The following is a 17,347-nucleotide window of genomic DNA, read 5'->3' as shown; positions in this document are numbered from 1 at the left end:
GATGAACATGGCCAAATAATTTTGATTGAACAAAAGGAAAAGAAGGCCATGACCACGTGTGGTAGTTATGTGTAGAAATAAGAAATATATTATATGGTAAAATACCTTAATTCCTTCTTCAGATCAGAGTGCAAGTTGAATTACTACAATGAATATGAAGGATAATTGTTTAACTACACCGAGATTCAATATGAAGGATAGTTTTTAAGAGGAACCGCGTGAAAATGCAGGATTAAATTATCCAAGAACAGTGAGAAAGAAGGTATATAAATCTCCCGCAGTTATGGGTTGTCACCAGAACGAATGGTTGTACTATACAGTACCATGGGATCATCTACCTGTTCTTTTCATTTCAATAAAATATCACCTACTCTTGGATTTTGCGAAATCTATACATATAAAGCTACACCCTTTATATGAAGGATCTCTCTGGTAATCTTTTTCACTTGTAAGAATTGTGGTATATATGAAGATGTTGCGTTGTTTTGAAGAAAAAATTCATTAAAGGGTGTAGCTTTATATGTATAGATTTCGCAAAATCCAAGAGTAGGTGATATTTTATTGAAATGAAAAGAACAGGTAGATGATCCCATGGTACTGTATAGTACAACCATTCGTTCTGGTGACAACCCATAACTGCGGGAGATTGATATACTTTCTTTCTCACTGTTCTTGGATATTTACATATTGTTATTGTTTGATTAAAATTTAAGGTTTTCAAAATTAATTTTATAGTGAATAGATAGATTAGGAGAGAAATGAAAATATTTAATTTTTTCATTAAGTAAAATTGATTATGTTCTGGTTTAGGACTTGGTTCAAGTATGACCTATATTTATAAGGCTATTTAAGAGACTGGTCCAAATTCTTGAATGTCTAAGAATGCTTTCCGAAGCTTAACATCTGATGGCCGACTGCCAATGAGGTGGTTAGTATCTGACTCACGATTTCCATGTAAATTAGGGAAATAATTAGACATAAGAAATACCATTCCCACCAACTGAATAGGTCGGATAGATTTATAAATATTTCATTCTCAATATAAAAGGTACACACTCAAACAAATGATAAGGATGAGACACTCTAATTCATAACTTGAAAAAAAATAATATCCATAAGAGTAATTATTCTTTATTAATATTATCGTTTAAAATAAATTAACTCTTCTAAATTTAGTTTTAAAATATAAATTAACTTTTATTAATTCTTTAAAAAAAAGTTGATCATCACCCTTTGCAGTTGGCAACTTGCTGGACTGTCGGTCGATCGCGCGACCCAACCACTTACCTGTACAAATTCTAAACAGACTCCCGTCTTAACACGTTAGAGGGAATTAAATATTGAAATAAATAAATTATGTACCATAGCTTAAAATGCATGCTGAAATTAAAAATTAATATATATGATTTCTCAAGACTTGTCCAGAAAAACTGTTTAGTGTATACATTATTTATTCTTATTCTTACCATAACATTTTATAACAATTTTCACACTTTTTTCCTCTTAATTTTTTTCTATTACATTTAGGGAGGGATTCAAAGGGGTAGGTAGGGTCCTAACCTCAACACTTTCTTTATATATAAGAGAAAAAATAAAAATAAAAAATATCAATAGAAAAAAAATAAAAAAATAGTTGTTGATTTGATAATTTTCTATTAGTAATTATTTCTAATTTTATGCATAAAAGTTATAGTAAGTATTTTTTATCAAATTTATTATTCATTAAATATTTAATAATTAAATAATTGTGTACAGAAAAATTCAATCCCTTTAATGCATTTTTGGAGCCGTCCCTGGTTACATTGTTTATTTTATTTCACACTTCTTTCTTTTGTCTCATCTCTCTTTTATGTCCGAATTGTTATACTAAGAATCTGAATAAATAACTTTTCTCTGTAAGCATTACTGCCATTACATAAGGAGGCTGAGATAAAATTTTCACCTGGTTTTCATTTTTCTCGACAAAGCACAATAGGATCCACCCATTCAGCAATGAGCCAATGATTGATATTTGATACATTAATTATTCGTTGAATATGTAACCGCGTTTTCTTCATACATTTTTTTTATATCTACAAAGGGAAACTATACTCTGGCTCGAACACATTACTAGTATCATAGTATGTAGTCTTGATCGCCGCAAATCCATGACCTGCGTATTTTGTAAGGTTGCAAAATTTGATGACGCTTGGGCAACGTTTGGTGTATGAATAGAATACAATAGAACAACTTATTTTATTCCAATATTTTTTTTCATTCTATTCTTTTCAGTGTGAAATTAAAATGTATTATTTTTTTAATCTTAATTATATTCGTGCTATTATATTTTAAACCGTATTAAACATAAAATAAAACTTGTGTATTACATGCATGTATTTTGTTTCATTTTAATAAGTCTACTAAATGCTACACATGAGTATTCAGCCAAAAGAATATGTTAATTAAATTACATGTGCAAAGTTTGATGAAATATATGATTTATTTGGTAATTATGACAGGATAACATACTATAATATATAAGAAAAAAACTTCATAAAAAATTCAAAACCACCTTCAAAGTCGGAAAGGCAACACAAAATATACTAAGCAACATTACAAGGAAAAAGAGAAACCCAACAACAAGCTTGAAGACGAATGGACTTCACTGGGGAACTAAAACCTCCATGGTCGAAAACCCGCTAGAAGGCAACACAAAATACACTAGGCAACTGCGTACAAGGTGAAACACAATTACAGGCCACAAGATGGACCAATTTCATAAAGGTATTGAAAGCCTTCATGATTAAAAAAACCCACTAATTAAATGGCAATAACAAACAACTTTGTAAAGACAATAAAACTTTTAAAGTTGAGAACACCTCAAAAGGCAAAACAAATCCAACGCACAAACTCACAGTATAAACCCTAAGAGAGATCAACCATTTGATGTCAGTAATCCACTTAGAGATGTCACGCAAAAGATCGATAATCATTGAGAACCTCAAAAAATTAAGGTCATGCCAATGCAAGTAATGACAACCTATAGACTGCAAAAGCCTATTGCAAATAGTAATGGCATAAAGGTCTTAAACATCAATCGATAGTGAGGGAATTAAGGTCTTATATGGAAAGATGAATCACTCATTGTCACCCCCTAAGCAAACAAAAAAGGGAAACAAAAATTGGTGGTCAATATTCAATTCTATTTCTTGTTTTGGGATTGAAGAATGAAGGATTCACCAATTAATACTAAACAATGGAGACAAAATAAAAGAAGTAAAATCAACAAAAAAGGAGAAGAGAAGTGTTTGTTTGAAATTGCAATATCTACAGCCATAGTTTGCTATTTCAACATCAAGAATCGTGTATATAGTTTTCACCGTAGCATTGCAAATTACAGCGTCAACCTCAATGTACGTAAAAATCGTGATATAATCACAACTGCAATTTAAAATACCCAGGAAACTGATCGAAGGATTAAATAGGGAGTTAGGGACTATAGGGAGGCCTGAGATCTACATTGTCCTTAAAAAAGAAAAATCAAGTCACAAATTTTCGCTATTCATCATTAGTTTGATAAAGGAACAAATTAAGGGTGTGGAAAATCATCCGTGAAACCGGTATCTAATGCAAAATGTTGGCACTCAAGTCCTATCAGTTTCTCTAGATCCGAGCTTGGAATCCAACCATCACCAAATTGAGCACTATCATCCTCCAACCAGTCAAGAAAATCTTCCTCTTTCTTCAAGTCCATGCTTTGTTGAACGCTTGAGGAACAAGTAGTCTTCTTTTGGTGACGAGTGGTTGTTGGAGGAGGAACAAGGGAATTGTTCTTCCTAGTGGTCCCAGCAAGAGAGTTTCTTCGAGTTGGGTGGGGATGGCTGTGTTCAGCAGTGTAGGTTACCAGAAAAACCGCAGGATCTAAGTGGCTCCTTTCAACCTGTTTCCTCGCCAAACACCCTTTGGAACTGCTGCATCTATAATAGCTTCGAGGATAGGGTGAACCCTTTATTGGTTTCTGTCCATATTTTCGCCATGCCCATGCATCATCAAGACCTTCTGCTGTTGTCACCTGCTTCACCACACTCTTGTTCTGGCTCTTCTTGCTGCAACAACAAGCAACATGCACATCATTATATTATTTACTTTGCACTACTCACATCACCACTTTGGAAAAAGATATTATACATGAATGGCTATACACTTTTACACTTCTGTTCAAGCATAATGTGACTTTTAATATAATTATCATAAAAATTAATAAATTTATCATATATAATTAAAAGATTTTGTAAAATTTTTTAAAATAGTAGTTAAATAATGACATAAAACTTTTTACACCATTCATATATAATTCTTTTTCTCATTTTAAATAGAAAAATATTAAATGGACATCCCATAATATGCTAATATATACTCAGAGAGAAAAGGAAATAATAATAAAAATAATAAGTGTAATAGATATGATGTGATAAGAAGAGATCAATAATTCATTTAACTATACATTCAAAAAATAATTATATCAAAATTCTTAGATCTCTCTTGTTACTGTAATAACTTTTGAGGGAAAATTCTATTTAAAATTTTTAAAAATTATGATCTAACTTCAAATATATTTAAGTCAAATATCTATATCAAAATAAAAAGTATGATATTTGCTCTACAAATAGTGTAAGACAAATGAAATTGTGTTTGAATGTACAAGATAACATACCTTTTTTTACATTTAGGTGCTGCGGTGACTTTCAATCCTTGTAGAGCTACTTTCTCTTCTGATGCTTTGATCACTTGTTCAGGCTCTATGGGGATAGGTGGGGAAGTTGTAACGATGGTGTGCGGTGAAAGAGGGTGAAAAACTGGGTAGAAAGGTTTGTAAAGGTCTTCCAAATCATCAAGGACTCTCGTGGTTTCTGAGAATTCGGGAAAGCTATCAAGCAGCTCATCTTGTTCAGAGAAGAAATAAGAAAAATCAGGATTTGGGTCATCCATGGTGGTGGCTTCACCGGTGTTTCCTCTCACAATAGCTTCCAAATCCCAATCTCTCAAGCACGCAAATTCATCCATCAACCAAGTTGCAACTAAGAATCAAGATATATATCAAACAGTGAAAAAAGAACTAAAGAGAAGGGGGTGTTGGACCGTGTGACTTCAAAACTGAAATGGAAGTCAGAAACCTTGTTTGGAAAGAGAAGAGGGTTTTGAAGAAATGTCAAACCAAAATGTTTGGCTATATATAGATAGATGAAATGGTAACCAGTGGGTAGGGTTTTGAATATATGTTCTCTCTTTTGACTTCAAAGTTCAAATTGGCAATAGTGTTTCAAATGGGTTGACTAACTATAAAGTCAAAATGTGAGCAAGTGGGAGTGTAGAAGGGATATTTTTTTTCCAGCAAATTCGGTGCTGATTCAATTAATATATTGCCCAACTTTTTCCTTCATCTGGGGTTATAGACTTATAGGCGAGTGTATATGTATGACAGTGGATAATAAGACAATTTGAATCAGTCTTGCGGTTAAGTCAATTCAATACAAATTGGTTGGAGGATCTCGTACGTAAGGGACCAATAATTTGGAGTTTGCCATTATATTAATATATATAAACTAGATATCTGTAGAGCCCTCACTTGGTTGCTTGGCTGTTTTTCTCTCACAGCTGAAAATAAAATTGTGGATCGGCCTAAAAAGTAATTGAAGTCCTAGAATGAATTGAATTAGCTAGGTATGCTATTATTTATACAATATATATAATATTTTATATAACACTTTCTGCACATTAATTATTTTTTAAGACTTGTTCTCTCTACTCTTTGTTTATCCATTTTTTATTGTAAAAAATTATTAAAAAAATCATATAAATACAACTCGTGCGGATATGATCATGTTACGTCATGCGTGCATGCGAGTTTAGTAAGAAATTTAGAATTTTCTTCAAAATGACTTGCTTTTTATCTGATTATTATTACATTTCAGTTTGAGGAGCTTAGTTTGCTGATGTTAGATGCGGTCAGCTGAAGTGGGCTTATAATTATAATTAGTTAGTTACATATCGCACACGTTTCTAGTTCTCTGTCATAAGGTTATAAGTTATAACTGTAACTAGCTCCAACCCTTGCTTAGATTTGAGACCACACTCTCCTTTTTGGGCACGATACGTTACCATAGTACTATAAACCCTAGCTAGCTAGTATTCTAGAAAAACCGAACGTAATCACTTTTTTCTTCATTGTATTCTTTAAAGATGTTCCACTCATTTATCACAAGATAATAAACAACTGAAATTAACTATTTAGCAAAGAGTTATATCAATTTTATATTTCTTACAATATTTTATCTCCTTATCTCTCTTCATTACTTAGCACAACTCATTCTTCATGCATATATGCACTCTTCTTTCTTTTCTTATCTCTCTTTACCGCAGATTGAAGAAACCAAAACAATAAATAAATTAAACTCTAATATATACTACTACAAAATATTTCATATACGAATTAAGTTAAAAAAAAACGCATTAAATTTACTTCCATTAATATAACACACACACATATATATAGGAGTGCAACTCTACACAAACGGTATAATATAAACGTCATTCAAACAGCTATATGATGCATCGATATATCAATTTCCTTGGTCAACAAAACTATTAGTCAATATGCATGTATCATACTTTTAGTAAAGACAAATTTTATTAGATAAAGAACATACAATTATAAAGAGAAATCTAATGCCAAATATTGTTAGTTCATTTTTTTTGGTAGTAATACATAATTAAATTAATAGTTTATTTTATTATATTATATTAATTTTCAACATAAAGATGAATTTTATATAACTTTTAAAAGAATTATTTTACCCCTTATTACTTCCCTTTTATCTGTCTCATCTTTCTCTTAATCGTAGATACCATAGTATAAAAGTACTCTGAGAGTACAGTTTCTCTTTAAGAAAGTTGTCCAACCCTGCCAATTAATTCCCTGCTAAACCCATTTCCTTTCAACAATGAATATATAGCATGTATATGGCCAAGTTAGGAAGTAAATATCTGCTCTTGAATTTAAAAAAGAAAAAAGAAAAAAAAAAAGAAGAAGGAAATTAAGTAAATTGTTGCAACTTGCAAGGATCCGCCACTTGGATCGATGCAGTAATATTTGGGGGGATGTATGATCTTCAATAGTGTTAAATTAACAAGGACAAAAAAAGTAGAGCAAAGAAAAAACAAACATCTTAAAAGCTGAAATATTGTTTGTTTCGTAAAACGCAGGGAAATTAAGTGACGCTACATGCAAATGTAGACTTTTATGACCAATGTGGTCCGAATCATCAAACATTACATTGTCATCATATAGCCCAATTTTATGACTTTACCGGTTGTGCATGCTTCTTCACAAGATTTAAAATTATGGGAGTTGCTCCTCGCGTGTACCATGCCGGTTTTGTAACTAGCCTATATATGGTTGGATAATCCATAAATATTTACTGGAGAAGAAATTTCTTTTAAAGAAAAGTTATTTTTTTTTTTTATAGAAATTCTTTTATTTAACCTTTTTAAATTAAAAACTGAGTTTAATTTATGTATAAACTAATTTTAATTCATAAAAAAGTTTGATTTTTCTTCTTATTTTTTATTATTTCCATATACTTTTGAAAACACGCGTGTATTTTTTTTATATTTCTATATACTTATTAAAAGAAAATATAACTAATAGTGTGTTAATTTGGATACTTTCTAGAGTTAATTAATTTTAACCTTCAAAATTACGATGAAAAATTAAAAAAGTTGAAACAATTATTTTTTGTTCTTGCTTCATTAGAATATTGATTTTGATGAAATTGAAAGTTAATCTAAACACACACTAGCTGTTTCTCGGAAATACAGTGGATTTTGTTATACATAAGTTGCATTATTCTGAGTGATAAAAAAAATGTACGTAAGTTATTTTAATTATAAATGTATTTTTAAATTAGCTTTTTTGTTCTCTAATTTATTTTTTAATTTAATTTGATTTTTTAGTTTTTTGGATTCAATTTAGTCTTTTAATTTTTTAAATTAATTTAATTTGGTCATTCAGTCTAAATGATAAAAAATAACACTTTGTAATGGTTCAAAACGATCATTAGTGATTTTAAAACGTCACAAAATACATATACACATTTTTCAAAAACTGATTTAAAAAATTAAATAACCAAATTAAATAAAAAAAATTAGAAAACTAAATTGAAAAAATTTTAAAAAATAAAAGACTAAATTGAACTAAAAAATTAGAGAATTAAGTTCAACTTAAATAATAAATTAAAAAACTAAAAGACTAATTTAACCTAAATAAAATATGAAGCTTGTTAATCACTACTACCAATATTGGTTTTCATTGATGTAAAAAATTTATTGATTTTTCCGATTATTAATTTATGTTATCAGATCTTTTCTTTTAGCAACATTTTTTTAATCTAAGACTTGTTTAGAGAATTTAAATTAATGATTTATCGGAACAACCAAAACGGGTTAACAAATTAATAAATAGAAATTTATCATTAAATATATGAAATTACGGCGAGATTGCATTGAAAAATCATGAATTTGATAACATTTTTCTATAAATTTTTCACTTATATTATCATTGTCTTAAAATTACTTGACGGCATTTTGCATAATATATTAATAAGTATTGCTACACAGTTTATTTAAAATTTATAACATTAAAATATTATTTAATGTTTTTATTTTAAAATTTATTAAAAATGTTAAACGTATGGAATATTATGATTAAAAATTCGTAATGTCGTTTACTTGGAGGAAAAAATGCAAACGTGTTTGACTAGCTACGTAATTATCAAATGAGTTGTTTACTAATATTTTAATTTGTAGATTACACATAATAAATTTTAACTTTTAAATAATTAAAATTTAAATAAATAATTTTTTTAACATTTAAAATAATTGATCTATAAATAATAAATTATACAATTTAAAATTAATTAACTAAAACAATAAATACTCAAAAATATATTTTTATCAATATAAATTAAATTTATATAAAAACACCATATAAACATGTTCATTTACGCTATTTAAATTTATAAGCTACTTTAATATATGTAATTTTATCAAACACTTATAATTTAATAAGTTAGTTTAACTTTTAGTTGCTAGTTTATTTTTTCAATTGCTAACTAACTTTTTTAATTTTTTAGATAGCTTTTAAATTATTTTTGCCAAACATAAAACTAACTACTATGTTTAGCAAAACATTTTAGGTTGACTTCTAATTTTTTTACTCAATGAAAAATCTGTTTGACCTAATAAATAATATTTGGTTGAAAAACATTTTTAGTAGCTTATGGTGTTTTTTAGATTCTTTTGAGGTAACATTTTTAAAATATTAGTTTTTAATTTTTAGCTTTTTACATTTATTTCTTTTCTGTCCTTATAATACTTATTAAATTTGTATTTTACTCTTTTTAAACAATGTGAATTTTATTATATTTTAACCATTAAACAAACTAATATAATGAAAATATGATGATTACTCAAGTGTATTCAAAAAAACGATTGACAGTATAATATTAATAATCAAATATACAATATAAAAATATAATAATTGAAACTAAAAAATGATTAAAATAATTTATCTATAAAAAAATTACAAGAGGTTAAAATTAGTTAAAAAATAAATTATAAATACCCAAAATTAGTTAAAAACTAAATCATATATCAACAAAAAATTAAATTAAGTTTGATATAAAATATGTTTATTTTTATCATTTTATATTTATGAGTAATTTTAACATGTAATTTTACCAAATACATATTATTCGATAAGTTAGTTTTATATATGCTTTTAGCTATCAACTTTAAGTTAATTTTTCCAAACAATTAGCTTATTAGTTATAAAATAATAGACTGGAAAGCTTATAAGTTAGTTAATTGAATGAGCATGAATGCTGAGAAAAAATGATAAAATTGTAACCTAATCTTTGTTCCTTAACTACCATGTAACTAAAACTAAATTTTTGTGTCTTATTCAATTTTGATAAAAAAAAAATTATTTAACTTACTTTGAGTTCATTTTGAGAATACAACTATATGTTCTGATCCTATCTTCAAAATCCCCCTTCATAGTGATGGATCCAAAAAAATTATATTGTGGAGACAATACTCATACAAGTAATGGGATAATATTCATGATATAGATTACTTGTTATACTAAATTTCAAATTATGGGTACAGTTTATAATTACACACCTGCATATTACATTAAGAAAAAAATTTAAGTTAATGGGGGCAATTGCCCCAAAATCCACCATGTAGATATGTCCTTTACCCCTCCTGTATATGATGGATAGATAATTTGATTCTTTAAATATGTTGTATGTTGTTAGAATTTAATTTCATTTTCGTACATATAAAATAATATTTATAGAAAGAAATTAGTTTCAAAATACCTCAAAGGATCAATTATTGATTTAATTTACGACTAAAAGATACCTGAGTTCAACATTAACTACTTGAATTACTTCTTTTACCTTTACTCACTTTTCATAGTAAAATAAGTAATCACAATATATTTATGTGAAAAAATATAAATATATTAATATTAATTTCTCATCCATAATTGAAATTATTTACTTTATTTTTTAAGAAACTATTTGCTTTATTTATACTTACCAGAGGAGTCGATCATATTCATACTAAATATATTAAATGGTACATGCATTAACATAAAGATTAACCCAACTTTCTTGAGGCCATAACCTAACCCTCCTATGTTTATTTATAATGAATTTAAACACAATTTTTCTAACTCCAAATCTTATTTTGTATTATATATGAATGTCAAGATTAGCCTTCTTGCTTAACAAGACAGGTTGATATAATGGTTTGACACCCTATACATGTTATGGAGACCGTTTATTTAAAAAAATATTGTATTTGATTCCCGTTGTATGTAAAAATCTTTTGAATCAACGACAATTATAATATCACAATTACAGAATTAATATCTGATTTAGTAGGCTGAAAAATATCTGTAACAGAAAAGAAAAAAAACTAACCAACTTGCCAGTGGTCCTTAAAGGCTTAGACAGTTGTCATACTTTAACAATATTATGTTTATTTCTAATGAATTAAAACACGACTTTTTAACTCCACACCTAATGAATCTCATTCTCTAATAAATACACACACACACAGAGTTTATATGGTAAAATAAAAAATATAAAAATAATACATAATTAGCTTTTGTGAAAAATAAAAATAATAAATATAAACTACTAAATTTTATTTGAATTAATATGATCAAAAGAAAGATTTAAGTGGTAATACGAATACTAAGTAGTTTTTAATATCTATTGGCTTGTGATTGTATAGTGTAAATTTGTAATTTTTACATTCTTAAAATGAAAAGTGTCCACAAAATAGAAAAAAATTAAGTGAATTTTTTTTCTTATTTTGATAAATGAGAACATTTGACTATAACTATATAGATTAAAATTGATTGTTCAAATTACATATTTAATTCACATGAGATTTGTACTTAAGTACTCTTAATCTTCTTATTTCTCAAAATAACCAATATGGATAAGACAATTGATCTTAAATATCAAACTTCCAAAAAGGACATTTTTAATAACCTTTTACCAGTTAGTCAAAAAAACTTTTTACCAGAATAAATTTTATCGATTTAATAGTCAATTTTAAAGGAATTATTATTATTATTATTATTATTATTATTATTATTATTATTATTATTATTATTATTATTATTTGGGTTATAAAGGACAAGTAAAAGAAAGAAAACAGAAAAGAAAAGGTAAATAAATAAAATCTACATAATTCCGTATTAATTTTAAAAATAATTAATACTTCACTATACTACTTTGTTTTGATATAAATATGTTATTTAAAATATAAATGAATATATAATTAGATTTCGTATCTACAAATTTCTCAATTAACTAAAATTATATATATATTTATATATATATATATATATATATTTATATAATTATAAAAATAACATCAAATAACTTAAAAATTAAATCGATAAAAATTTATTTTTTATAAAGTGTTTTCAAATGTATCATTTTATAACATTTAACACAAATATCAATCATTAAAAAAAACACATTAATTTATCCTGTTTCGTACACACACTAAACACATGGAAACACTATTCTTTTTTCAACGCATATAAAGTACACGGTTGAGTACCCTTCCAATTCATGTAATGTAAAGTGGCTTGAACCAAGGTTAATGATAGGTCACATTCGAATTTACATTATAGATATATATTATTCTATAGTATTTTTTATTCTATTTATAAAAAACAAGTTATAATATAAAATATACTAAAACTTATTTCTAATAAATAAGACCGAAGAAGATAGTATTTATCTAACTCATTTACACATAATTTAACTAAAAATCTCAACTAAGTTGATCCCCTAATTACATTTTATATCATTGTCTAAATGCAGGTGATGCTTAAGCCCAAGTTTTTTTTTTTTTTTGTAAATTAAAATCAAAGTACTAACATTTAATATGCTACTTCAAACATTTTGTATCATTGTCTAAATGCAAGTGATGCTTAACCCCAAGTTTTTTTTTTGTAAATTAAAATCTGAGAAATACTAACAATTAATATACTACTGCAAACATACTTTAAATTATTAGTTAAAGTTCACTAAAATTATGGTAAAGACTTAATAAAAAAGCGAGACAGACACAATTTTATAAAATTCAATACATTTCAGTCAATAAATTTTTTTGTTAATAAGTATGTTGCTAATATTTCTCATAAAAATAATAAAATCTTTTCTAGTCTATCTATTTCTGTAAATGAAAAATTTTAAAAAATAAAAAGTTAAAAAATCATTTTATAATAATTCAAAAATTACAATAAAAAACCCAAAAATTGCAATAGAAAAGAAAAAGAGAGGTTTATGTAAAATATATTCCTATATTGTAAATTAAAATATCACATCTTTAAAAGTAAATTTTCACTCTTCCTACTATTTCAATAAGATGTTTTCAATATTCTTTTTCTTCTCTGTTAAAAGGTACACTTCACACACAATATGCAACTATTATAAAATTTCTCACTCTTGCATTCGCTTCTCTCAATTGGTTAATTATGATTGGCACCACTTGTTAAAAGTCATTATTTTAAAATGCTCAATTTTAGATAAAAGGAGACACTAATTATAAAAAATAAGCTGTTCATTTTCAATCATAAACTTGAAACTTTACTTCATATCAATAGGCTATTTTACGCGGAATCTTAATCAAAATCTCCAAAACCCCATCACAACTTGGTTCAATAGCTTTTTCTATTGAGAATATGTGACACAAAACACACTCCCGACTCTATTGAATTGATTGTGCATTCCTCATAACCAAACATTACTCTTACTAATACTATCAAACTTTGTCATCACTCAACAAGCATTCCATGGTAAATTGGGTTAATTGAAGGGCAGAGTAGAATTCAGAAAAGACAAAAACATTTTAATGTATGATGTCTGATCTACAAAATGAATATACATGAAGCTTTTCTTGATAGAAAAGAAATTTTAAAGTGCTAAAAGAAAAGAAACCCTGTTCAATTTCCATGTTCATTCATTATTTCTATACGAGTAAACAGATCATTTTAATTTTCAATCCATGATACATGCACTTTTAAAATTTAAACTTGCAACAAAAAATGATTAAATTTCATAAAATGCTATTTAATTACTACAACATATGTTGATAAAGCTAACCAATACAAATTTACCTACACTAAATTCCAAACTGCCCCATTTCCCTTCCAAAGAATAATGAATTAGATAGGCTGAGAAAAAGACGTATCAAAATTTCAGCTTCTCTTTGATGTGAATCGCACTCTTTTCCCTTCAATACAAAACTTCCTACTACCTGTCAACTGCAAAATCAAGGAACAAAAACCAATCATGTAATAACGTCGAGAACATGCAAGAAATTAGGAGTGGATCCCATATCCCAAACATATAATTTATCCTTTCTGAATTTTATTTTTTGTTCATGTTTGGCAATCTGCGTATCAATCCATTTTCAATCATTCAGATAGTTTAAGACTTATCAAGTATCAAAGTGATAACAACAACAATCCTTGTGGAATTATAATTTTATTCACATATTTGGAGCATTTGTCAATAACATTACATCTTCTGATTCAAAGTGAATTGTCTAACTATGATATATGATTAAGGTAGCCATACCTTTTGCTTCAAGTAAGCAACAGCCTCTCTTCTTGAAGAAAAGTCAGATAAAATTGAAGATGAACGTTCATCAATAAGAACTTTGAGCTGTTTCAGTTTCAATGATTCTCCAGGCACCTGTAATTAAGCAAGTAATCAGTAAAGAATATTTACTAATAAGGGGAAAAAATACTTTGCAAAACAAGAAATAAGTCTCACCTGTTGTAAAATGTGTTTGCACAACTTTTTCAGCTTCACTTTACCTTCAACAATCTTTTCTACTTTAATTAAGTCATCATTTGCTGGTTGTTCCAGGGAATCGTTATCAGCAGAATCTTCATCACTATCATCAAAGGATGTCTTTTTACCCTGAAAATAGCAGCCAGCTACTTTCTTGGGTCTGTCCTTGATGCCTAGTCCCTGCTTCCCAGTTGTGGATTTCTCCTGTCAAAACAATTATTATATAATTAACTATTACATCCTTCAGGTTTGGCCATGAAATTATTACAACAGTGTAGCACTGGAGTTAAGATATCAGTTGAGCATCACCATATCCTTCTTAGTATTGAGAATTACATATGATTATATCACTCTTACCATTTGACAAAATGAAATATGCAACTTGTAACAAGTTCACTAGGGAAGAGGTCACATACCTGGACTAGATTATAAAGGTTTTCTTGATCCTCTTCGAAGAACGCAGTCCTCTCTGCCTTACCAGAAATCATGGACTTTTTCTTCTTCAATTCTGCTCCAAGAAATCCACCAGAGACAAAACCATACTTGTAGCCCCACCAGTCTGGAGGTATAGCAGGATATTGGCTTCCTGTACCAATGCAGTAGCCAAATATCATATGTGATATCAATGTCACAAAAACTTCATTTCAGTTTAAGTGTATACCTTCATCTTCAAAATTTTGAATTTCAGATGTATTTAACATGTCCAGTTCACCATTAGAATTTTCAGTACTCCCAGATATGTCACCCTTTTTAACCTATCACCAACACCATAGAAGTAAACAACCAACGACCTTGTATCAAATAAAACTGAAATACACATTTAAGAAGCTTGGTTATAAAAAATGCTAACAACATTAGCTTTAATACTTAAATTTTAATTAATATAGAAGTAACAAGACTTTTCAAACAGAAAGAAAGAAGCACAAGAGGCATCTGATCTTCAAGGATCCATTCATGTAATGAAATTTGAGAAGATTGCAATCTATGGCCAGTCTCTGCCTAAATTAAGTTTAAGAGAAATATTAGCAGCACTCTCTCTCAAAAACTCTCTATGGTTGGTTCAAATTTATTGAAATCATCAATTTTGGTAGGTTTTGCTTCTCATTTAATAAAATCAGGAGAGAAAATCATTAAATGAGAAGCAAAGCTTACCAAAAATGGTGATTTCCAATAAATTCTAACCAATCGTAGAGAGTCTTAGAAAGAGAGTGTTAGAGAGAGTACAGCTAGCATTTCTCTTAAGTTTAATGGAACTAAAATTGTGCTTCCTCTGAGTGATATCAGAGAATGTTACAAGTCAGAAACAATCTTTAACAGTACTAGGTGTTCTAGGTTCATTGAATCAAATGCAGAGCAAATTTTTTGGCAGAACCCAGTAACTAAAATAACAAAGCTAGAATGCATAGATTAACATGGTTCCGACAGCCAATATCACAACCCAATTGCATATAAAAAAATATCGGAAACCAATTCCATTTACAACAATTATAGACATAGTTATACATTCAATTTTAGCAACTGGAGTTGTGCCATTCACCTTACAGGGAAGTGTATAAATAAAACCCATTTCATTTTTTTAACTGTATTAGCCACTAGATAAAGAAACCCTATATCACTACATCACATAGTGACTACACGGCATGTCAGCATCAACATTTTTTTCAAAACAATAATATTGAGGTTCTTAAGATGTGCAGTGAATGGCGTATCCCGGGGCGGAACTTACAAGAATTCCTTCAAGATCCTTCAAGGAATATTGCGAGACAAGCTTCCCCCTCTCTCTTCTCGTGTATCTGAAAGCAAAGCAAAAACCATGCACAGTTAAATCAAATAGTAGACACTAGACAACAACAAAAATAAGAGGTATACAGACCTTCCTTGTGGTCTTGTAGTTTTGGAGACAGAATGCTCATTACCAACAGGAACACTAGGCTTGGTTTCCACTTTTTCCTCTATGTCTGTCACATTCACAGTGGAAAATCAAAGACGTATATGATTATAAATGATATGATTATATATTTATACCTGTGTCATGGGATTGCGGAGCTTGCTACTCGTAATATAGATAGAAAGAAAGAAAGATGTCAGGCAAAGAATGAAGGAGAAAAAAGAAACAACAAAGAGAGAGAGAGAGAGGAAGAAACATACAACTTTCAATCTCTTAAGGATATTATCAAATTGAGTGGTGTCGAAGGCCCAGTTGTTTGGCTTCTCCAGGCCAATACCAATAGTGTCATGTTTGCTTTTTACTCGAACGTGTCCTTTAATCCCCTGCTTCTCTTTTCCCAGACCTTCACCTTCTTCCCACCCCTAACATAATAATAAACACAGTTCAATACACGTTTAAACAATTTTAAAGAGGAAGCAGAGTGAGGGTGCACCATTTGCTTCATGAGGCGAAAAGCAGCGGATTGCCTGGCGACACCTACGTAACAGAGAGGGGTTTCAGGCGCCGCCATGGCTCCGCCCACCTAGCACCTAACACCGCCGCTGCTTTACAAAGCCTCTCCTACCCAGGGTTTCATTTTTATTTTATTCATTTTATTAGGGGTTAGGTTTCGCTCGGTTGGTTCATGGGTCTATGGACCCATATCACTCTGGACCAGTTATTATGGGCTAGGTCCACCCTTGCTTGTTAAACATACCTCCTTAAATTTTTAACCATACCTCCCTTCTCATACGACGCGAGCTTGGAAAGAATAGGAGTAGCCGCTGGAAGGTGATATGATAATATAATATGTTTACTGTTTACTTATATATAGACTCGGAAGGATATTCTTGCAAGCTGCAAGCAACATCAAAAGTTCAAAACTCTTGGGAACCTTCATGGTTACCCTTGATTGTCTGTAATATCCTATAACTTTGTCTTCGGATTTTTACTGCTAAAAATTATTTGGTGAAACATATAGAAG

At 28.9% G+C, this 17,347-nt stretch overlaps 2 protein-coding genes across 2 annotated transcripts; both read right to left on the bottom strand.

Moving 5' to 3' along the window:
• Positions 1-3,286: 3,286 nt before the first annotated feature.
• LOC102663255 (probable WRKY transcription factor 29) lies at positions 3,287-5,200 on the bottom strand. Its single transcript, XM_006580488.4, has 2 exons — positions 4,694-5,200; positions 3,287-4,085 (listed from the first exon to the last, which is right to left on the bottom strand). The coding sequence occupies exons 1-2, from the start codon at positions 5,041-5,043 to the stop codon at positions 3,569-3,571; spliced, it is 867 nt and encodes a 288-aa protein (XP_006580551.1). The 5' UTR covers positions 5,044-5,200; the 3' UTR covers positions 3,287-3,568.
• An 8,469-nt stretch (positions 5,201-13,669) lies between these two features.
• LOC100783709 (G-patch domain-containing protein 1) lies at positions 13,670-16,971 on the bottom strand. The gene is made up of 10 exons (XM_003525325.3): positions 16,817-16,971; positions 16,584-16,745; positions 16,461-16,485; positions 16,309-16,393; positions 16,162-16,228; positions 15,097-15,190; positions 14,852-15,021; positions 14,415-14,639; positions 14,217-14,333; positions 13,670-13,900 (listed from the first exon to the last, which is right to left on the bottom strand). Exons 1-10 carry the CDS (start codon positions 16,892-16,894, stop codon positions 13,835-13,837), a joined length of 1,089 nt encoding a protein of 362 aa, XP_003525373.1. The 5' UTR covers positions 16,895-16,971; the 3' UTR covers positions 13,670-13,834.
• Positions 16,972-17,347: the final 376 nt, after the last annotated feature.

Source organism: Glycine max, chromosome 5, assembly GCF_000004515.6.
Source record: "Glycine max cultivar Williams 82 chromosome 5, Glycine_max_v4.0, whole genome shotgun sequence".
In the NCBI taxonomy this organism is placed as follows: domain Eukaryota; kingdom Viridiplantae; phylum Streptophyta; class Magnoliopsida; order Fabales; family Fabaceae; genus Glycine; species Glycine max.
The sequence above is the reverse complement of the archived record's forward strand: the minus strand, read 5'-3'. Positions and strand labels throughout refer to the sequence as shown.

Bases quoted from the DNA above. Each gene is read 5' to 3' on its own strand.
- LOC100783709 (XM_003525325.3), bottom strand. From the start codon at position 16,894: ATGGCGGCGCCTGAAACCCCTCTCTGTTACGTAGGTGTCGCCAGGCAA. The intron at 16,486-16,583 runs GTATGTTTCTTC...TATTACGAGTAG, and splicing joins TCCTTAAGAGATTGAAAGTT to CAAGCTCCGCAATCCCATGA. The intron at 14,334-14,414 runs GTGAGACTTATT...GCTTAATTACAG, and splicing joins GCAAACACATTTTACAACAG to GTGCCTGGAGAATCATTGAA.
- LOC102663255 (XM_006580488.4), bottom strand. From the start codon at position 5,043: ATGGATGAATTTGCGTGCTTGAGAGATTGGGATTTGGAAGCTATTGTG. The intron at 4,086-4,693 runs GTATGTTATCTT...TTGTTGTTGCAG, and splicing joins GCACCTAAATGTAAAAAAAG to CAAGAAGAGCCAGAACAAGA.